This window comes from Sorex araneus, chromosome 5 (assembly GCF_027595985.1).
Source record: "Sorex araneus isolate mSorAra2 chromosome 5, mSorAra2.pri, whole genome shotgun sequence".
In the NCBI taxonomy this organism is placed as follows: Eukaryota; Metazoa; Chordata; class Mammalia; order Eulipotyphla; family Soricidae; genus Sorex; species Sorex araneus.
Genome location: NC_073306.1, coordinates 34808944 through 34832335, shown reverse-complemented (window position 1 = coordinate 34832335; position 23392 = coordinate 34808944). Strand labels below are relative to the sequence as shown.

The 23392-nt window shown below is 40.7% G+C and overlaps 1 protein-coding gene across 3 annotated transcripts in view; it reads right to left on the bottom strand.

Annotated features, from left to right (window-relative positions):
* Positions 1-1354: 1354 nt before the first annotated feature.
* FOXJ3 (forkhead box J3) overlaps positions 1355-23392 on the bottom strand; it is a 121426-nt gene continuing 99388 nt past the window's right edge. For all 3 annotated transcript variants that reach the window (XM_055139302.1, XM_055139304.1, XM_055139303.1), the window contains 6 exons: positions 19268-19442; positions 15483-15899; positions 11215-11316; positions 10510-10701; positions 5822-5929; positions 1355-4280 (listed from right to left, as the gene is read on the bottom strand). In XM_055139302.1, coding sequence (XP_054995277.1) covers positions 4165-4280; positions 5822-5929; positions 10510-10701; positions 11215-11316; positions 15483-15899; positions 19268-19442 — 1110 coding nt within the window. In that variant the 3' untranslated portion in view covers positions 1355-4164. The remainder of the gene's footprint in view (positions 4281-5821; positions 5930-10509; positions 10702-11214; positions 11317-15482; positions 15900-19267; positions 19443-23392) is intronic.

Below are 23392 nucleotides of genomic sequence, written 5' to 3'. Positions count from 1 at the left end.
AGTGGCAAAGGCGATTCTCTTGCACGCAGCCGAGCCAGGTTCTATCCCCGGTGTGGTTCCCTGAGCCCCACCAGGAGTAAGGCCAGTGTGCAAAGCTAGGAGTAACCCATGAACACTGCTGGGTGTGGTCTCCATTTTTTTCCCCCCAGTTCCACTACCACTTTTTGGAACAGCTCTGTGGGAAGACAGTGCTGGATATAAAATGGGGAAAGGGTAGGCTCCCCACCGCCGAGATGTGATCCCGGGGGCCGCACGCATGTGCGGCCTCTCCGCAGCTGTACAAGCGTGAATCCAGACCCAGCAAAACCTCTTTCGGTGTGAGCAACTCCTCGCAGAATGTCTCCAGCCTGAGAACTAAGCCTCGGCCCCGTGCCCGCCCGGGAGGGGAAAGGTATTTCTCTCTCTCGCCTCTTTCTCTCCGGGGATGAAGGGCGCGGTGGCCGCCAATATGGACGGCCACAGATTGGGTTTTCAAGCCTGCAATTATCTAATATCTGGAAGAAATCTCCCTGGACTTCTTGTTAAAGTACAGAAATTCAAAACCGCGCAACCTTATTTGTCTTCACAGTAGGTCTGAATCTAGTGGGGTACTCCTAACAACAATAGTGAGGTTTGTGTTGAAATATTGAATGTAACCAAAGTAAACAGAATGTAAAATTAAACTTATCAGTTTCAAGGTAGGGGGTGGGGGGGCGGGATGGGAGGTGTACTGTGTGGGTTTTTTTTTTTTTTTGGTGGTGGTATATGGGCACTGGTGAAGGGATGGTTGTTTCAGCATTGTATAACTGAGACCTAAGCCCGAAAGCATTGTAATCTTCCACACGGTGATTTAATAAAATAAAATAAAATTTAAAAAAAAAATGGGGAAAGGGTAGGACCAGGGATAAGGGAATCCCCTTTGAAGTAATACAGGATGATTTAAGTACTGGAACACAATACTGGAATCAGCCCCGATTCATCTCAGCACTGTAGCTCAAGCTGAGCAGCTTCCCGATCTGTAAGATGCGGACACTACAGTCTGCTTCGCACAATACGTGCATATGTGGGATTCTTTTTGATATTCCAGGCACTGTGCTGAATGTTAAAACACATTAACTTAATCCCACTACTCCAGGAAGTAGCTATGAATGTCCTCATTTTACAGGCATTGAAAATGTGGAAAATGAGAGTAAGAAATCAAATAACTTTCCCAAGTTTGCAGAGCTAGTTCAATAAATGGCAGCAATCACTGTTCACAGGCAGCAATGCCGAGACCCCGCCCCGAGGCTCCAAAGACGGCCCACTGGCGTTCCACACTGGAACCAGCTCCAGTCTTGCTTCCTCAACAAAGAACACAGACCAACAAGTATTATGGAGTTAACGTATTATATTTATTTTAAGTGCCATTCATGCATATCAGGTCTGGCAGCAACAATCCTAATGACACTTGGAATATTTCTTTACAGCACTAAACAGTTACAAAGAATGGGTGCCGTTCATCATAGAGGCAAAATATGAAATCGTGCAATAGCAAAACTGTAGAAACATTAAAACACTGACTGTCCAACAGCAGTACAGAGCGCAAGGTGTGTGCACGAAAAGCTGATGCATCTCCATCACATATATACAATATAGATATGTACACATCACCCTCTGAATGAACGGTATCAAAATACTCTATTCCATTTGAAATAATCCCCGGGCTGATTCCCTCCCGTTTCGAAGGACATCTGAGAGACACTATTTACAAGAACACACACACATGAATACATTTACATTTCAGAAACTACCACAAATGCCAGTCGGATTATTCTCCTGGACAGAGTGCACCCATTCGATTAGATGCATTTGCTTCTTTACCCCCAGAAGATTTCGGTCAATTTACATCCCAAACAGAGCTCGCTCTGCGTTAACAACCAGCAACCAAAAGTGTGCAGGAAGGCTGCTCCATGCCTCCCCTGGCAGCCACTTCTGCGGGAGCCCGTGAGAAGCCCGTCCTGGACTCCTGAATCACAGAGTGGGACATGTCTGGGTGGAGCCGTTGCCTTCACAGCAATTCTTGGTTAAGTTAAAATTCTCACAAAAATATTCATCACTATAAATCAATAAATGACTGCCAAATGGGAAATTAGCTTTGCACGATTTATAAAATCTTTATCAGTGATTTCTACTCTCAATGATACTACATTCCAATACCCAAATTGTTTAAAGTGCATATTGCTACCCAAGCAATTTAAAGTTTCAAAACAGCGATCTTAGTATCAGAAAGCAGTGATGTGAGTAGACTATTGAAATTCACCGCCTCTCCCCCACAAACATTTCAGGCCTTACCTCTGTAGGCTATTTTATCTTGTCTCTGTTCCATCTAGGAGGGACCTATTGGTTATCTTTCCAGAATCCTGATTTTTCCTGATTCACGGGACTAGGAAACTGAGCTTCCTTCTCCATACCAAGTGGGTCCAAACAGAGGAACACAAAGCCCTTCCCTTTTACTCAACCTCATCAGCCTTCACTGTGGATGGCTTCCCAGTTATTCATTCAGGTCGACACTTCATTAAAAATACACATTCACCAACACACTCTCATACATACACAACGAAACAAAGTTGTCTGTTTAGTTCAAGTAGAGTGTTCTCAACCACAGAATCACTCAGGCTAATTAAAGTGATTTAAGCATGGCTGATAGAGACTAGAGATCTTTAAAAAAGCAACTGGTGGGCTATTGATTTGATGGAATATATCATTTCCCTATTAGAACAGAAATTTTGCCTTTTTTTTTTGGCATAGCCAATTAATTAAACTTTACTCTTTAGTTTTTTTTTAATAAAAGACAATCCATGCAAAATAACTGTAATATAGAATAAAATAAAACAATAAAACCTAAGAGCAGGCTGCATTTCAAAGAATGTAGCCAAGCACCATGCGTACACAGACACAGGACAGCAGAAACAGCAGGCCACTACCAAGAGTCACCACCAAGAGCTGAAGCCAAGAGGTGCTATGCGGGGCTCTACCTTCTTTTCAGGGCTCTGTAAATAGAGAATGAGCAAGGAAACTTACTTTTAATCCCTGTCCCACTATTCTGTTGCCCAAATCTGATTCCAATTCCAGAAAAATCCTCCTTAGCTAATAAGTTTTCAACCAGTAGGAATGCTAAGATAGAGAAATATGCACATGGTAAAAAAGGAGTGAGATAAAGGGAATGACACAATCTCTCTCTGATTGTCTTGTCTGTAAACTCTTACCAAGAAAAAGAATTTCAGGTTTTCAGACACTGCATTTCTCCTTAATAAACCCAACAGAAGCTGAGCATTCACGAAAGGTAGCAATAAATATTAAAATAACACTTTTGAATAGTAAACACATAAGTGAATGTGGAAGCACTGACTTGTGAACTAAAGACCTTAAGCAGTGTCCAGCTTCTAATTGATCAATTAAATTTTAGACTTATTATCATGCAGGTTTAAGAAAACAGACACAGATAAGATACAACATAAACTTCTATAGTTCCCCAAGCACCAAAATATTTATCAGTTCTTTATGCTGCTTCATAGGCAGAAACAATACACCCCTCCTGACTGTATCACACTCTGGATTCTTAAACATCCTGAGTGAGAGAACTCATTACCCACATTTCTGAAAAAGATTAAATGAGGGGAACTGGAATTTGGGAGAAAAAAAAATCTGTTTCCTTTTAATTGCCTACAATAGTTGAAAGCATCCTGCAGAAAACAGCCTAAGGAGGAATAAAAACATAGTAACTTTCTTTTCAAGACGTAATAATCCAATTAGAAAAATTGAGACCTTCCAGTAATTTTTATACATGTATTTACAAATCTGTTATCTATAAACTGCTTGCAGCAAAATAGGCTCTGTCTGAAAATCAGTCTGGCACTTGTGGTCAACATCAAACTGACACAAATATGCAAAAGCCGTCAAATCACACAACAGTTAGGAGCTACATAGGGCAGCTGGCAGGGAGACAAACATGGAGTACTTGTTTGGGTCAGATAAAAGCAGTAAGTTATCCAGCTAACATCTTCTTTGATTGTCTTCAAAAGTAAATTTGATAACATTGGTAAAGTGATTAGTAACTTTGTTTTTTTCAACTGGATTCTCTGAAAATCTTTCCCTTCACTGCACAGAAAGGTGACTATGGGGTCTGGTGCCTTTGAGATACAAGCTCTACACAATTGAATCCCAATCAAAGTCATCCTGGATGTCATCTGGAGGCAGCGAGCGTCGCATCTGGAAGGCTTGGGAAGGCATCATGTGCTGCTGATTCATGGCTCCGTGATGACCTGGAAGAGAGGAGGCAATGTCCATAGTGTCTTGCGTAGGGAAGACAGAAGCAAAGAGTGAATGGCTGCTGAGTACTTCCTGTGTGCTATGCACTCAGCAGCCACTATCCCACTGACTCAGTAAGAAGCCTTCAACCAGATGGCTCCTAGGATTCTCATTTTAGAGGAAAGGGGCCTGAGAAAAGAGGATGAGCAGGTTACTCAAATCACACACCCATATAAACTAGGAAGGGAAAAAGACAGTGCTAAGAAGCTGCCTTTCACAGAAAAGAAAGCTGAGATTGTAGGGTTAGGCAGTCTTTAAGTGGCAAAGAATCAAATTTCAAACACCCTGACTCTAACTATTTGCTATTGCCAGCTACAACTTACTGGTGAATGATAAAGACAGGTAACACTAATTCCTTCCTCCTCATCAAAGGCCAAGTCACTTATTTCCAACTCCTTCACACTAGCTCCAAGTTCTTTTGGAGTTTTTAATTCAATCTAAAGACCTAAATAAAGGGTGATCTGGTATATGATAAAAACAATGAACTCTGAACCCAGACATCAAGGCTTGAATCTTAGTTTGGCCTCTTAACAAACTGAATGTCTATGCAAGTTATTCTCCTTTCTGTGCCTCTGTGCTTCCTCATCTAGATAATCTTTCAGATCCCTTCCATCTTGACTTGTTCTACTGCCCTGTTAGACATCCCACAGAAACCTATGAGGGGAAAAGTGTAAACAAGTACTCCTGAAAGTTACCTCCTTACTAAGGTACTCTTCAGTATGCTTTTGCTGGGGAGAGCAGACTATAGAGGAGTTAATCAAAGTAGGTTCAACACACCTGCTGAAATCCCATCCAAATCAAACAATCTCCATTTAAGACACCAGAACAAACCCTAGGCACTTGGACCTCTAAAAAGCAGATTAAGTTCACAGCATCATGGGCAAAAATAGACTTCAAGTTATATGGTTTAAACACCAAAAAAGTACTTGAATATATTCAACAGCTCTGGAAACAAGTGGCTTATCTAGATTTTGCGGGGGGGCCCCGTCTCCTTAACAAGTTCACCCCATCCTGAGGCAGACTTGCTCACCATTAGACAGCAAATGCTTTCCAATAACGAACTCTGAATTATGGGCCAGAGAGATAGATAGTGTAGCAGGCAAGACACCTGCCTTGCATGCAGCCCAGGTTTGATACCTGGTACAACATAAGGTCCCTGTGAACCACCAGGAATGATTCTGAACACAGAGCCAAGAGTAAGTCTGAGCACATCGAGGTGTGGCCCACCAAAAACAAACAAACAAATACCTCCCCCTCCCCAGCAAACCTGACTACCAGGGATGGCTGGAGAGAACAAAATGGGCTGAGCTCACGCAACAAACAGAGCACATGTACTTTGGTCCCTGGCAACACATGGTCTCTGAGCACTGCAGGGAGTGATCCCCTAATACAGAGCAGGAACAGTGCCCGAGTGCTGCTTTGGTGTGGCCCCCAAACAATAAAGTAACAATAAAGTTTTAGATACCTAAAGAAACAACACACCCCCTCAAATTACCTGCAATTGTTGTTCCCGGAGTGCTCAGTGCCTGTGGAATATGAGGATAACCAGGGGGTGGCATCACTGAAGGAGGAAGATTTTGCCTGGAGTCTATATACAAATTTCCTAGTCAGATTGAAAAGCAGAAAAGAACATGTTACCATTAGTAAAATAAAGCAAGTATTAAACCGTATTAGAAGTGTTATCTAAAATTCAATTAAGCAGATAAGCTGAGGAAAGAAGGTAAGGAAAAATATGACCATTTCAGTGTTAAATCTCTGCCTGAAGGTGGTGCTGGCTTTTAATCAGGATGTCACTCTGAGTGGGAGGCCACTGGCCCTAATTCTGGTGCTGCCTCCAACTCTCCAGGAGCTCACAGGCAAGTTGTCCGTCATTACATCTCAAGACATTTTGCAAGCATTTTTACATCCATTACTTCACTTGAAGCTCTCACTAAGTCCACAAAGAGGGCAAAAGAAGGATCATCCCCATTTTAGAGATGAGGCAAACAAAGGCTCAGATAGGTTAAACAGGGGCTGGAGAGAAAGTACAGCAGCTAAAGCACTTGCCTTGCATGCAGCTGACCTAGGGTTTGCTCCCCAGAACGCCATGTGGTGCCTGAGCACTGTGCCAGATATAAGTCTTGAGAGAAGCTGGATGTGGCCCCCAAAAACAAATGAAAGAGGCTTCACGATTTGCCCAAAGAAATATAAGCTTCATAGGGCTGGAGCTAGAATCCAGTTCTCCTAACTTAAGAATTCTTTCTACCATGTACTGCCCCATCTCTACTGCCCTCATTTCCGTACCCTCCCAACAGACCAAACCATGCTAGCCTTGGCAGATTCTGAAATAACTGGAGGCACAAAGTGATAGGAATGATTTGCACGAAGTAACAGAGCTGTATCAACCAAGCAGAGATAATTAAAAATGTATTACTTAGAAGTATGGTAAAACCTTCCTAAATTAATACTATTATTATTTTTCTTTTGTATTTCAGGCTACACCCAGTGGTGTCAGGGCTCACTCCTGACAGTTTGGGTACCATATGGGATTCCAGGAGCTGAACCCAGGTCTGCAGCGTGCAAGGGAAGCATTCTACCTGCTCATACTACTGCTCTGACCCCTTAGTAGTAATCTGATAATAGGAATCAGCAATAATAATCTCTTTTAAATGAGTTCAACTCCATTGCCTCCTAACACAAAACAGGAAGAATGACATCATCTGTCCTCCCACAGGACTCCTCGGGCTTACATCAAATGAAATATCTGGAGTTCGGAAAAGCCACTTTCCCTAAGGTATTTCACACAAATGACATTGGCATTCTATCAATGGTATGTTCAACTAGAATACAGTGTCTATATTCCAAGAACCAAATGGGAAGGGAAATCTTTTTGTAGTAAAGGTAAGGCACCGCGTAACTGGCTGCTCTCAAGTTAGCACTGCAACTATAAGATCAGACTGCCCATGTTTGAGATGATGTAAGGTAACTTTTTAGGATTTGTTCTGGGGTCATGTCCTGGTTATGCATTTAGGAATCACTGGGGGCAATATGGGGTGCCAGGAGTCCAACCTACATCAGCTGTGTGCAAGGCAAGGCAGGCGTTCTATCCACTGTATAAAATTCGATCAGCTCTACCTCTCTTCATAGACACTGAAGAAATGACACACAACCATGAATGGAATCCAGGGTTTCTGACTCCCAGTCACTTACTGCCTTTCCAGATATGCTGACATGTCTTTATTACAGTAAAGATTTCAGCCAGAACTGAGCTCTTTGACCAATTTACCTTGATGATTTGGTTGTTGTGTTTTTTTTTGTTGTTGTTGTTGTTTTTGGGTCATACCCGGCAATGCACAGGGGTTACTCCTGGCTTTGCACTCAGGAGTTACTCCTGGCAGTGCTCAGGGGACCATATGGGATGCTGGGAATCGAACCCGGGTCAGCCGCTTGCAAGGCAAACGCCCTACCCGCTGTGCTATTGCTCCAGCCCCTACCTTGATGATTTGGGAAGGAAAGTTATACTAAACTACAGCTCTCACATATTCTTTTTTGGGGAGTGCAGGGCAGGGGAGGGGGGCGCAAGCGGTGCTTTAGCAACACCTGGGAATGCTCAGGGGACCATGCAGTCCCAGGAACTAAACCTGGGCTTCCAGCATGCAAAGCAAGCACACTGTACTCCAGCCCTTTGAGCTATCTCCCCATTCTCCTTTGAGCATATTACTGGAGTGAGTGAAAATCCTGTCTCCAGGTACTAATGTACTGGGCAGTTTTCTTTTCTACTTCATCCCCCTCCCCAATGTTGGTCACCTGCAAGGCTGGTGCAGCTTCTAAAGTCTGCATCCAGCTGGAGGGAACACATCACTGCGTGATATGACCACTCATTTATCAACTTTCCTGTCTTCATCTAGCAAAAGCTTAACTCTCTTTCTACTCAAGAGCTTAAGTAACAATTAAAAGGCAAATACTAAATCTTACTAGAGATTAATCTGGATTTGTATTTTTCATTTCTCCTTCCTGGCTTAATCATTCTTAAAAACGTAAAGAGATGAGAATTAGAGGAGTATTAGGAAATAAACAGACACCATGCTAACAATCCAAACTTTCTGATATTTGGCCAACTGTTTAATACTTCTATTTTCATGCAAAAATTCTGGTTACTGGGGACAAAGAGATAATATGTGGTAAAGGTGTCCAAAAGACAGATGTATCAGGGAATTTTGAAGAATCTAGAGAGGCTAGATTCCAGAACTAAAACCAAAACAAACTTAAAGACTTACAAACAGACTTAAAGTCACTTTTTCTCTTTGGATCACAATTTTCCTTATCCGTCAAGTAAAAGGATAAAATTAGAGACTAGAGCAATAGCACAGCGGGTAGGGCGATTGCCTTGCACACGGTTGACCTTGGTTCGATTCCCAGCATCCCATATGGTCCCCTGAGCACCGCTAGGGGTGATTCCTGAGTGCATGAGCCAGGAGTAACCCCTGTGCATTGCCAGGTGTGACCCGAAAAGCAAAAAAAAGGATAAAATTAACAGTTCTTTGAAGTCCCTTAATTTCTGGCAGGGGTTGGGAGAGACACCCAGCAGTGCTCAGAGCTTACTCCTGGTCTTGTGCTCAGGGGACCATATATGATGCCAGGGACTGAATCAGGGTCAGCCACAGGCAAGACAAACACCTTAACCTCTGAACTCTCTCCAGCCCTGCTGAAATCCCTTCTTATACTGTATTTCTAAGAAAATGTAACTTAGAATTAAAGGAACAAGAGATGAGGAAATGAGATATCTGAAGGAAGCTGATACAGACTGATGCAAAGAGAATAGAAGGCTGACAAGAAGAGATTCTAACTTTAAAACTGATCAGAGAAAGTGTTGATAAGCCAGCGGGCCGGCAGGCTGGGACTGGTTGAAATTCTGTTGACTCAGAAGGGGAAAGTGAGAGTTGGGAGAGAAATGAATACTGAGGAACAACTAGTTCTCCTGCCTTTGGAAGGAGGTGACTAAAGTAACACTGAAACTTAAGAAGCTTTGGGGACAAAGAAGAAGAAAAGAATATCAGCACCAAAAAAATCAAGATCCAGAAGCAAGAGCCAGAGTCAAAGAGATAATATGGGGTTAAGGTGTTTGCTTTGTGTTGCAGTGAATGCCAGATCTATCACCACTGCTACATATGGAACCGCCGTCCCAATCACCCCAAAATAACACAGGGCAGGTGAGACAGCTCCAAGTTCAATCATGGCCAGGTTTGACTGCCAAGCACTAATTAAGACAGGAATAATCCTACAGCACTGTCAGCTATGCACCAAAAGCAAGGGCAGGGCAGGGGAAAAGGAAAAGGAAAGAAAACCCATAATTTCTACAAATGATTCAGACGAGGTACTTACTCATTTCCGTAGAGTGCAGGGATTGAACCTGGGCCTCACATGTGTGAGGCAGACACTCTGCTACCAAGCAGCCACACCTTGGGCTGAAAGGGCCTACGTAACCTTTTAAAGACTAACCCAGACTTTCTTCTGCTTCTGAACTCCCTCATCTAACTAACAGCAACGGTGCGGGATGCATCCAGGGTCAGGCACGAGCAAGGCAAGCAACCTATCTGCTATACTATCTCTCTAGACCCTACAATTACATCTTTTGTTTTTGGTGGTTTTTTTTTTTTTTGGGGGGGGGAAGGGAGGGTTGTTGTTTTTGGCCGTACCTGGCTGTGCTCTTTTCTGGCAGGGCTTAGCGAGCCACTTGTGGCTCTGGGGATCCACTCCAGGATTGGCTGCGTGTAAGGCAAGCACCTTAATTCCTGTGCTACCTTTCTGGCCCCATAACTATACTTTTATAAAAATTTAAGTATTCAAACCTTAACTGTCTGGTAATTGAAAAGGTTAAGTAAGACTCACAGGGACTAGGGAGATAGTTCAAAGGCCTGGAGCATGCCCTTCACTTGCAGGAGCCATGGATCTAACCCCCAGGACCCGCCCATTCCCCTGCAGACTGGTCCTTGAGAACTGTAATATAAGTAGCCCCTGAGCACAGAAAGGATCACAAAGGAAAAATCACTGTTTAAAAAACAAAAACAAAAAAAACCAATCACATAAATCATGACACAAAGTATTGCATTTTTTCCAAGGTTAAAACATTCTACCTGTCTCAGTTACAAAATTTCACATGAATGAGAGAAAAGAACACAAAAATATAATAGAGCCTAACCATACCTGCTCCAATGTGTTGGGAAGGTTTTGCTGGGTGGATGGCACTGTGACAAACATTTTGCTGAACATTACTCTGTGAGTGGATAAGGCCAGTTTGTGTAAAGAACTGATTAAGTGAAGAACAGAGATCAGCAAACTGAACCTGATCTAAAGACCAGTTCTTGAGATCTGCTTGTCTCATACTCTCCATCAAACCTGAGGAAAGCATTAGACATGAAGTTAGTATAGTTTTGAAAACACTACAAGGAAATAAGATAATTCTTTTTTCCACTTCTCAAAATTCCCACTTGCAGTGATCTGCCCATTCAGCAGATATAACGCTGGGAGGATGTGTGCCTCCCACGTGGTGCTGACTGCCATCTGGCCCAGCCCATCAGACTGCTCCCTGCCAGGGCACGGTGAGGCAGTGCTGCTTGGCTGGGCCCCGCAGTGCTGGAGTCAGACAAGGTGGTGTGCAGGAGGCCACAGAGTTTTGAATTCAAAACTCTTCACAGGAAAGGCAAGTGCCCTGACTCCCAGTCTACAATGCACTTTAAAAAATTATAGCTGATTTCCTTAAATTAAACAAAGTTTTTTTTTAGCATACAACTAAATGCAAAAGAAACACCATATAAGGAAATGTTTATTTCTACTAAAAAAAATGCAATGCAATCAGGAAATTAAAAATCATGCATATTTGGTTCTATATCTAAAGGAATCAATACTCACCTTGGAACTGTGAAAGGTCTACATCTGACCAATTAACACTGGTTGCAATTCGACAGCTTTCTTTTAGCATATCAAGTGTTGCATACCAATCATTTGAAACACCTATAAAACATTGAGAAGACTATAAATTTTAGTGAAAGTTTGAGGTACATAGTAAAGGCAGACACTGAACTGTTCTGATATTGGCAACTCCCTATCTAGTTTACTATATCACATTTACATCCTGTATTAGGACAATGTGCTTGGTGAGACAGGTAGAAAGCATATTATTCCTTCTCACTTTACAATTAATAATGTGAAACCACAGAACTTAGTGAGGTCACACTGAAGAACAAATTTGAACCTAGGCCTTCAAAACTCTAGTCTGGCAACCTAAAAACTATCACATAACTTTGTAATACCAAACCTGGTAACTGCTTTTTATACACTTGTACAGCAGAAATGAAGGACCAGTTAAAACCCACAGAAAGTTTGTTTTCCTGTCCTATGACCTTAATAAAAATATACTTTTAACTTAGAAACTGGTTCACTTTTTAAGCCAACATCAATATAAGGTAAAGCACTGACTTAAGATAGGTAAATAAGATTGTAGAGATAGAAGTGATTCTGTCAAAGCACTGTTAGGAGAACTGCCTTAAAGCAGACCTTCTGCTAAGACAGGCAGCCTCCAAGAAATTCTGATGTGTGGGTCAGAATCAGGTACAGCAGTCAGGATGCTTGCTGTGCATACAAGCTGATGTAGGTTTGATGCCCAGAACCCCATAAGATCCCCCAAGCCCTACAGGAGTAATCCCCGAGCACTGCTGAGTGTGGCCCCCCAAAACAAAACAAAATTCTGAAGAATTTATATAGGGAATATTTTTAGTAAGAAACCATATTCTGTGATGTAACATCAGCAGGAGAGTGAGGAGTTCATAGCCTGTATGCCAGCAAAATGGTCACCCCCTCAAGGGTATGGGGCAGAGCCACAATCAATGAGATAGTTAAACAGAGGACCAAAATCTTCTCCCAGTGATTTGCTGCCCAATATACTGTCTTCAAGGCAGTGGGAGGTGGGAAAGTGGGGGTATTGGTGGTGGGGAATGTGCACTGGTGGAGGAATGGGTGTCTGATCATTGTGTGATTATAAATCAAACATGAAAGCTTGCAACTATATCTCACAATGATTCAATAAGAAAAAAAAACCCAAAGAGAGGGAAAATATATTGTGTTCAGAAAACTTTGAACTGATGGTAGTAAGAACAAAAAGGACTTTTTGCTACAGCATAGACAGCTATATCAATTACTGGATACTTGATTGATAAAGCTGTCAATTACATATTATTTATTTATTTTTGCTCTTTTTTTTGGGGGGGGGGGCTCACACTGGCAATGCACAGGGGTTACTCCTGGCTCTGCATTCAGGAATTACTCCTAGTGGTGCTCAGGGGACCATATGGGATACTGGGAATCGAACGTGGGTGCAGGGCAAATGCCTTACCCGCTGTGCTATTGCTCCAGTTCCAATTACACATTTCTTTAAATGGAAAAAAAAAAAATGGAAAAAAAAAAGATATAATGACCCTATCCTCAGGAAACTCATCATTTACTGAGAAATTTGTTGAGAAATTACCCCAAATTAGCTATGTTCAATGCTATCAGATTGAGAGTCTTAAAGTAAATGATTTTTTACAAATGTCTGGCAACACACAGTAATTCTTGCAGAGAAAGTAACCACTCAGTATATGTTTGCAGGTTTTAGTCTTTTTGTTTTGTTTCCGGGCCAAATCTAGTGGTGTTTATGAGTTACTCCTGGCTCTGCGCTCAGGAATCACTCCTAGTGGGCTCAGGGGACCATATGGGATGCCTGGGATCAAACCAGGGTTGGCCTCCTACAAGAAAAGTGTCCTACTTGCTGTAGTATCACTCCAACACCAGGCGATAATCTTTTTAGAGTAATTAATGTTACAGCCTTTAAAGTTTGACAGGTAAAGATATGAATTCCAATTTCATCACTTATTCTATCACTTATTAAACTCATGAGCAATTATTTAATTTCCTTGAGCTTTTTTAATGATAAAAGGTAATTTGCATTTGATGATAAGAATAATTATTTTAATTTCCTAGCACATATGGGAACATAGTTCCCTTCATTGTTTTTTTCGTCAAAGACAAACGTTCAGTCCTATCTTATAAAAAATTACCATAGCAGAATAGTGTTTTCCTGACTTCAAGGCAGAGGGTCTATTTTCCTTTTTTAAATCGAACTCCCTTTGGTTAACAGGGCAACTAAGGGTCCATAGTAAACTGCTTTCAACTGTAATCATACCAAAATCCCAATGATGATTACACTTAATAGGAGGCAAAAGCGACCAGAGGATCACAGATGTGTACTGAAGCTCAACCTATGCAACTGTGAGCTAATCTTCAAAATCATCTCAAGAAGAAACATAAATTTCTGAAGGACAAAATAATGGTATTAAAGGAAATAGTGGGCTGGGAATAGGTCAAAGAGTTAAAGCACATACTTCGCATGTGGGAGTCTCAGGTTTGACCCTGGTATCATATGCATGGTTCCAATTACTGCCAGGAGTAGCCCACAAATAAATAAAAGGAAACAGCAACTGACAGCAAGAGCTACCAAAAAGGGCTGTGACTATATACAATTTTTTTCTAACATTAGAACTATAAATTATTTCAAGCTATTTTTGGAGATAATCTTTTAAGGGAGAAACGATACTAAAATTTCAATTTTATTCTACAACCAAATTAAGAATTTATGACAGCAAAAAGAAAATCAATTATTAAAGAAAATGAAAATGTTAAATTTTAGAAATATGCATCAGTTACACTTACTGTATTGGTAAAACATACAAGACAGTTTTAATTTCAGATTTTTTTTTTAAGAAGTTTTTGGGTCACACCTAGCTATGCTGAAGGACTACTCGGGCCCCACTCTCAGTTGTGACCCTAAGGTCAACGGGACTGTGTGCTGTGGTCAGTATCAAACTAGGGTCTGCAGCATGCAAACCAAGCACTTTAACCTCTGTATTATCTCTCGGGCCTGAATTTCAAATTTTAAGGTTCCATTTATCTTCTTGGGTAACAAGGGCAGGAAAGGGGTGTGACATTAATTTAATATTTATTAAGAACTAAGTTTCAAGTTCTAGGTATCCTAACTCTGTACTTTTTAATCTTATCTCACTTGATTCTCTAAAATCAACATTACTTTTTGTGTTTTGGGGCTACACCCAGCATTATTCAGGGCTTCCTCCTAGATCTGTGTTCAGGGATCATTCCCGGAAGGGCTTGGGGGACAATATGGGTTCCAGGAATTGATCCAGGTCAGCCAAAAGCAAGGCAAGTGCCCTGCCTACTGTACTATCTCTCTGGCCCAAAATAAACATTATGTTTGTGCTTTGTAAAAAAGGCAATACTTCCAGAGAAATTTAAGATTTATAACAAGAAGCTCATTTTTCTGAAAAAATTTAACTGCCTAAACAACATTCAAATTTTTTAATTGGTAAATAAACACTAGCAACACCTAGCATTTGGAATCTATCATTCAGAATAAAAATCTTATTTGGCAAATCAGGCAAGCTGAGGAATGGATCTGTTCTGTTCAACTCCAAGAGGCTTGTTCACTTAGAATCAATGTCCATTAATATACCCTAGAGTTCATAATCTATGTTTATTCTATAATGTACACTGAGTCACTAGATTGCAGACAGAATGAACCTTTTCAAATAGTCACAAAGTAAGTTACAAAAGGACAAAACAATAAAACTTCAAACTGACAATGACTGCTGCCTTGTTTCTATTACCACAATAAATTTTAATCAAAAAAATCTCCGGGTCAATCTATGAATTGAATTAAAACTCTAGGATTGTAGCAAGCAAAAACAAAAAGACAGAAGGGTTTTTGGAGGATGGACATGGACACCAACACCAACACGGGCGGACACATATACACACACAAATACAGACACATACCATATATGCACATGTCTGTGTGCGCACACTTTCCAATTAACAAAGCACAGATTCTGGGGGCTGGAGTGATAGCACCAGTGGGTAGGGCATTTGCCTTGCACGTGGCCGACACGGTTTCGATTCCCAGCACCCCCTATGGTCCCCTGAGCATTGCCAGGGGTAATTCCTGAGTGCAGAGCCAGGAGTAACCTCTGTGCATTGCCAGGTGTGACCCAAAGAGAAAAAAAAAAAAGCAAAAAAAAGCACAGATTCTAATTTATAGTTAGTTAAATACAAGTCAGGAGACAAAAACTTACCAGAATTACAGGATACCTGTTGCGGGGGTGGGGGTGCCTGATGTGTTAACGTCTGATGCTGATGGTTCTGATGATGCTGTATATGCTGATGTGGAGACGGATGCTGGGGGTGAGGGGACTGGAGCTGGCTGTGTTGCTGTGGGTGTGGTGCTGGGTGCTGGGGGCGCTGCGGATGCTGTGGTAAGCCATGTGGTCGATGGGGTGGGTGTGGAGACGGCTGAGTGTGCATCTGGGGGTGGGACAGCGAGACCTGTGCAACTGAATTGCTGCCCGTAGTACTGAGGCCGCTGCCATGGCTATTGGACAGGCCGCTTTGGTTGCTGTGTGGGTGAGAGCTCACTGTACTGCTAGGTGAGTGCTGATAGGAACATGAAGTGTGGGACTGCTGGGAAGGTTCAGAAGGGATGTTCATCAAGCCTGAAAAGAGAGCAAGAACATCCGTGGTCAGATCTCAATTATACTTAAATATTTACAAAATTATTTAAACAGCAAAGGCAGGAAGTTAACAAGTACTGATGGAACATCCACCATACACTGGGCTCAGGCATTAATGAAAAAGAGAACATCACACCCTAAGCAGCAGCTCATGGTCAGAAACTGACACAGAAACTGGGAACATTGGTGCTGAGAAATGTACACTGGTGGAGGAATGGGTGTTGGAACACTCTATGACTGAAACCTACTCATGAACAGCTTTGTGAGGGACTATATCTCATAGTGATTCAATTAAAAAAAGAGAGAGTATGTCAAACAATGTAACTACTGAGATCAAAGTACAGACAGGGATGCAGAATCTTTGCTTTTGCCTAGTCAGCTAAGAAGGGGTTAGAGACCAAGAAGACTTTCTTGAATTCAGTGTCTGAGAGTACAGTCTTCCAAAATAAATAAATGTTAGGGGGTAAGTGGAAAAGATGTTGGGTTATATTCGGTTTTCTATAGAAAACTTTGACAGAAGAGGATATAATTAATTATACAGCTACTTCCTCTCTTTTTCTCCAAAAGCTTGGTCTCAAGTTGCTAGGATCTTGAAGATCAGGCAAAAAGCAAAAAGTCATCCCCACTGACTTTTTTCAAATGTCCATGGAATATTGTTTATAAAGTTTAAGGGACTCAGATCAGATACCCTATAGTACAAGAGAGTAAGAGACTGAAACCTCTTTTTTATATTTATATTTTTTATATATTTATACAAAAAGCCATATTTGTATTGGGTAATTTCAAAAAGTCACTAACCTTTCCAAGCCACAATTACCTCAACTGTAAATGGGTACGATGACAGTACCTACTTCAGAGTTGTAAGTGCCATGTGCAAATGCTTTAAGGAGTAAGTGCCATGTGTAAATGCAGGCTGCAGACTAAAAGCTCAGGAAATGTTAGCTATTATGATGATGATGATTAGGCCAGAAGTGCCTAATGTTAAAAATAATATGTATTTGGTTTGCAGGCTGAACTCATTTTAATAATCTATTGCAACATTTGGTTCTACATAGCTAGGCTATTTTCAGATACAAAAGAATGGCTCATAAATATTTTGTTGAATCAGTCACAAAAAAAGTGTACCAAGTAAAAAAAAAAATCCCATAGCATTTGTGTCAATCAATAAAAAAAATCAGCCTTTAATAAAAAATAAAATTTTATAATAGTAGAACGGTACTTAAATATATCTTAAGGTGTGTGTGTGTGTGTATACGTACGTATAACTCAAAAAGTTTGCTTTGATTAGAGCTACCAGAAGTGTGAACATGAAATGTTTAAATAGACGGTAAGGCTTCATTTTGTTATTTCAGTTTCTCCTTACATCTTAAAAGCTGCACTTATAAAAAGTCACTTTTATTATTGTTACTTTGGGGCTATCCAGCTGTGGGGAGAACACAGTGCTGCAAAGAATGTTGCATTTTGTTGCATCTTTTATGTCTCCCACCAAGATAAGCTAAGAATCAAGAAAAGTTAACAATTATGATATGGTTATCACGTCATCTGAATGAATGTTTTTCTTTTGAGTTAAAATAAAAAACCTACAAAGGTTTTACAGAAAAAGCAGTCAAGAGTGATTTTCCTTGGTACTAGAAAAGTCATTTAAAGGGACTCTATAGGGTCATTATAGTGTGGTGAAAAGAGTAGTTCATTACCCATTGCCAACAGTCTTCACAATTTAAGAGGGAACCCAGACATAATCTTTATTTAAGATTTTGGGTAACATCCAGTGTGCTCGGGGTGACCCTGAAATGGAAGGACTAAACCAGGGTTCGCAAAGCAGGAGCTCCAGGCCAAGCCTCGCTGACTCCCAGATATAGTCTATCCCAACATTTTCAATTTCAAATTTATTTTGATAAAAACAAGACAATTTTTGTATTCTCTAAAATGAAAACTTATGATGAAAGAGCATATAAATGTTTAACCAGAAAAAGCAACTTCCTACATGAGCTGCTGATATTCATCAATATAACATATGTTATACCACTAACATTCATAATATCAGAGAATGACCAGTATTAAAGATGTAAATCTCACACAGGTAAGGATACCTGTTCTGTTTGCTGCTAAGAACAGGTAAAAGCTCAGAGTTAGGGTATTAATAACTAATCTACAAATAACCTAACAAGTAGAAAATGTTTAGTAGAGTTCTCAATAATTTCTGATACTGATCTATGCAGGAAAGGCAACGCAACATATTGATTCTGTAGCACTGTTGCCCCATTGTTCATCGATTTGCTCGAGTGGTCACCAGTAACCTCTCCATTGTGAGACTTGTTACTGTTTTTGGCATATCGAGTACGCCATGGGTAGCTTGCCAGGCTCTGCCATGTGGGCGGGATACTCTTGGTAGCTTGTTGGGCTCTCTGAGAAGGACAGAGGAATCAAACCCGGGTCGGCTACGTGCAAGTCAATCGCCCTACCCACTCTGCTATCGCTCTAGTCCTTGATTCTATCATGAATAAAATTAAACCAGTAGCTAATGGGAGAGTAACCTGTTACAACAAAAATCTAGCACTTGACTGAAATTAATACCACACCTCAACCAAAATTACCTTTCATAGTAAAATTTGATTTAAATGTTACTTTGTAAAACAGTGACAATTAGCCAACGTGCATGAGATGAACATGAGATTAAAAGTTCACTTGAAAAATACTGCAAAGTTGGGGCTGAGGTGATAGCACAGCTGGCAGGGCATTTGCTTTGCATACAGCCAACCCAGGTTCAATCCCTGGCATCCCATAAGGCCCGGCAGCACGGCCAAGAGTAATTCCTGAGTGCAGAGCCAGGAGTAACCCTTGAGCATCTCTGGGTGTGACTGAAAAAAATGGGGGTGGGGGGTGTGCAGCAGGAAGTAAGTTGCAAATGTGCTGCTGTCATATTCTAATAGTTATCTTTTTGTCAAGACTAGTCAGAACAGAAAAGCAGGGCTTATCTATTCTTGCGGTGTAACATTTACCAAACACTTAACATGCTAGACATCACTAATTAACCATGGCAGTGTTCCCACATGGCACAGATGCAGAGTCAAATTCTATCCGATGCTCTAGGATACCACTTATAATCAAATAAAGTAAAGCAGACATGCAGGATGAAATTTATTATGCAGGATGAAATTTATCTGTCATTTTGGTGCTATAATATAAATATACTCACTGCAGAGTAAAATGAACAAAGAACATAACAAAAGTATCTAATTGTGATCATGCTAATAATAATCTAACAATAAGAAAACTTAACAGCTGCTACATGAAATAATTCTTTGGAGCTTTCAATAAAATTTTACAAAAGAAAATATTAAAAAACTCACCTTGTTGACTAAGTGACTGCTCAAAAACTGATTTATAGAGGCTTCGAAATGAGGCACTGAGATCATCAAAATTATACTCTGAAAAAAGTAGCTGCTTGTCTCTTTCCGGAAGGTTATATTGTGGCTGCTGTTGAGGAGTTAATGACTGAGAGACTGGCTCTGGATGGTTTGTCACCTAACATCAAAAAAAAAAATTAATAATTTGGCAACTTTATAACAACTGATAGGTTAGTTACAGAAAATATGTAAGTAAAAACACCATTATTTTTTACTTCAATGGAAACAATTCCTGCCTTTGGCTTTCCTACTATTTTCTTAAGGTAGGTATACAAAATAGACAGCAATGTTAATTTGAGTCTAAAAGAACCACAGAAATCTAATCCAACTTCTACATTTCATACACAAGGAAAAGAAAAGTTGAAAGATGTTAAATGACTTGCTCAAGATTAAATAAATGAGTCAGACCCAGCACCCCTTCAGTTCCTGTTAAATCTTCCTCTTGATTTGTACAGAAGCAATTTCATCTCAAACTACTATATTACTAAGCAACTAATTCTTTTAATTCACTTGTTCAACTATTCTTTCGTTTTAGGGACCATACTTGCTCAGGGTTAATTCCTGGCTCTATGCTCAGGGACTTCTGGCAGTGGCTTGAGAACCTTATGCAGTCTGGGGATCAAACTGGTGCCAGCTATGTGCAAAGCAAAAGCCTTAATCCTCGTACTATCTCTCTGGCCCTCAATTACTCTATAGGTATATAAATACTCCATTTTCCCCATTGGTCATACCTGGCAATGCTCAGGGATCATTCCTAACAGGGCTTGGGGGACAATCTGGGGTGCCAGGGATTGAGTCCAGGTTGGGTTCATGAAAGGCTAGTACCTGCTGTACTATCATTCCTGCCCCAAACACAAATACTCTTAGTACTGTTGAATATTTTGAGATTGATTATATGACACTGTCTAAAGCTATAGGAGCTTTAATACACATGGTTTTCATTTCTAATAGATTTTAAAAGTAAATAAAACAAAAAGAAAATGAGAAATGAGGGGTAAAAGATAAATGAGATTCTGAGAAAACCAGTAAATCACCCTTGAAAAATGCATGATGAGGGGCTGGAGCAATAGCACAGCGGGTAGGGCGTTTGCCTTGCATGCGGCCAACCCGGGCTCGATTCCCAGCATCCCATATGGTCTCCCTGAGCACCGCCAGGAGTAATTCCTGAGTGCAGAGCAAGGAATAACCCCTGTGCATCACCAGGTGTGACCCAAAAAGAAAAAAAAAAAAAAAGAAAAATGCATGATGAAAAATATACCATAAACAGCTAAGAAAATAAGAACCGTCTTAAAAGACAGCACAACCAGAAATAAAAAATTTTCAGCTGTACCTGTTTTATAGCAAAGACTCATAAACTACATTAATTTTATTGTTTTGAAAAATTAAGAACACTACATTTATGAAACTATTCAAAGTTATGCTCACAAGGAGTCTACAATATTAAGGAAACAATTTTGTGTAACCATTCTAGTGCTCAAGTCTTACTTACTGATAGAGTGACAGTCTTGAAACATGATACACAGCAAGTTAGACCAATGAGGAGCAAACTCTTACCTACCATTTCTTTTTTTTTTTTTTTTTCATTTCAACTAAGTATTTATTGTGTTTATTGTTGGTCCTGTGGTAAGCCTGCAGGCCGCCCCTGTTACCTGCCATTTCTAACTCGCATTCCTACCTCATGGTATGTAGCCACGGGGCAGTTTTTCATCCCCTCTATCTCGAAGGAATTCTCACCCGACTCCCTATTTCCAGTGAAGCATGGTACTTCATACTTCACTCCCTGAAGAACTAACATCACTGCTTTAATTTATCTCTTAAGTAATTGTTTTCTCTTCAGAAAAAACACCTTTAAACTGTGTAAAATCTTTCTAGCTCTTTAGCAAAGAGTATGTATCCTGATTTCACATATGAATAAAAATTCACCTTAACATTGCATTTATAATCCCCAAACTATATAATCTCAAAAGTATTCCTTTCAATGTATCTTATTTCTCTGCTACAGTATTTCTGAGTGATAACTTGAAATTTAAAGACGTAACCTGATGTACATCAAAGTGAAAGTCTTCCCCTTCCCCCCCATAAATTTTTCTTGAAACAGTTACCCTTTAAAACTCTTAAGAATGCTTTTTTACTATTCTAGTTTCTGAAAAGTTACAAAGAATTCTTTATTTCACCTTAAATACTGTCTTCTTTTCTGCTTCATGAGCAGAGGGGAGAAGGCAGATGGAATAGAGAAGGGATCACTAAGAAAATGATGGCTAGAGGAACCAGTTGGGATGGGAGATGCATGCTGAACGTAGATAATGGACCAAACATGATGACCTCTCAGTGTCTGTGTTGCAAGCTATAATGCCCAAAAGTAGAAAGAGTATGAGGAATATTGTCTGCCATAGAGGCAGGGGGAGAGTGGGAAAGGGGGCTATACCCGGAATATTGGTGGTGGGGAATGTGTCCTGGTGGAGGGATGGGTGTTTGATCATTGTGAGATTGTAACCCAAACATGAAAGCTTGTAACTATCTCATGGTGATTCAATAAAATTTAAAAAGTTAAAAAAAAAAAACAACTGTCTTCTTTTACATGCATATAGATGCAGATATAGGTATAGACATTACAAGATAAGGGCAAAATCTGGTGGTCCTGAGACCACTCCCAACTGAGTGCTTGGGAGTAGCTCCTGCTGCCGGGGGGGGGGGGGGGGGGCACATAGCGCTGAAGGTCAATCGTGGGCCTCCTCCGTGCAAAGCCCGTGCACCAGCCTACAGAGCTATCCCTCTCACACAGCATACTTGATTCTTTTTCTGTTTCTTCTACATTCTGGGATATTTTATTCCCCATCCCAGGCTCCAGAGCATGGTAATAGTTCTGCAGTTATTTTTCTTTTTTCCAACATTCAACTTAATATTGTTTTATTGTGGGGGCTGGAGCAATAGCACAGCGGGTAGGGCGTTTGCCTTGCAAGCGGCCGAGCCGGGTTCAAATCCCAGCATCCCATATGGTCCCCTGAGCACCGCCAGGGGTGATTCCTGAGTGCAGAGCCAGGAGTAACCCCTGTGCATCGCCAGGTGTGACCCAAAAAGCAAAAAAAAAAAAAAAAAAAAATTGTTTTATTGTTATTTCTGTTTGGGGGCCATACTCAGCAGTGCTCAGGGGACCACATGGGTTTTGGGGTTTTACTCACAACGCCAGCAAAAAAAGCAAATACTCCATCCACAGACCAAATACTCCATCCAAAGCAAATGTCTAATACATAGATTTCTTTTGTACTGGGGCCACCCTCACTGTGCAGCGGCCAGCAGGGTCAGACCGAGGGGTGAGGTGGGGGGAGACCTGCTGGCGACTGAACTCAGCCAGACACATGCCAGGTGTGTGCCTCTCACCATGCAAGGTACTTCCCCAATTCTCACTTTGATTTTAATTCTGCTCTCTAGTTTCCCTGGTATTATTTTCTTATCTCAGCCACCTTGACCACTCCCTCTATATCTGTCCTATTTTTTGCAATATTTCAGCTATTTACTCATCCTAAATAGAGTGGTCCAGTAAGATCAAATTTATCCCAGTGAAAGGTGTGGCTCTTGGTGTTTCCTATTGAGGAGGACAGGTGCCATTTGATCTGAAAACAATTGTCAGAATATAATGTGTCTTGAAATAAATTTGTTATATATAAATTTGTTATATCCCATCCCCCCAGCCTCCCAAGGGGGCAGGCTGGGGGACGGGACAGACTCTAGGAGCACTAGTGGTGGGATTGGTGTTGCAAAATTGTATGCTTGAAACAATTCTATTATCAACAGCTTTGTAAATTATGATATAGAAAAGACAAGAATTATAAGATAATTCAAGAACGTCCTTTTAACACGTACCAAAAATCAGCATTGGTTTATAGCACAGCTTTGTTTTCCAAAACTACAACTGAAAAAGGTAACACAGGATAAAAACTGAGTACTTGAGACAACCCTAGAAGACTACCTCTCCCAGGATCTACAGCTGAAAAATAAGTTAATACACACATCTTCTAAATTCCCTTAGCAAAGACTATAAATATCCTCAAATACCGAGCTCTGCTAAAC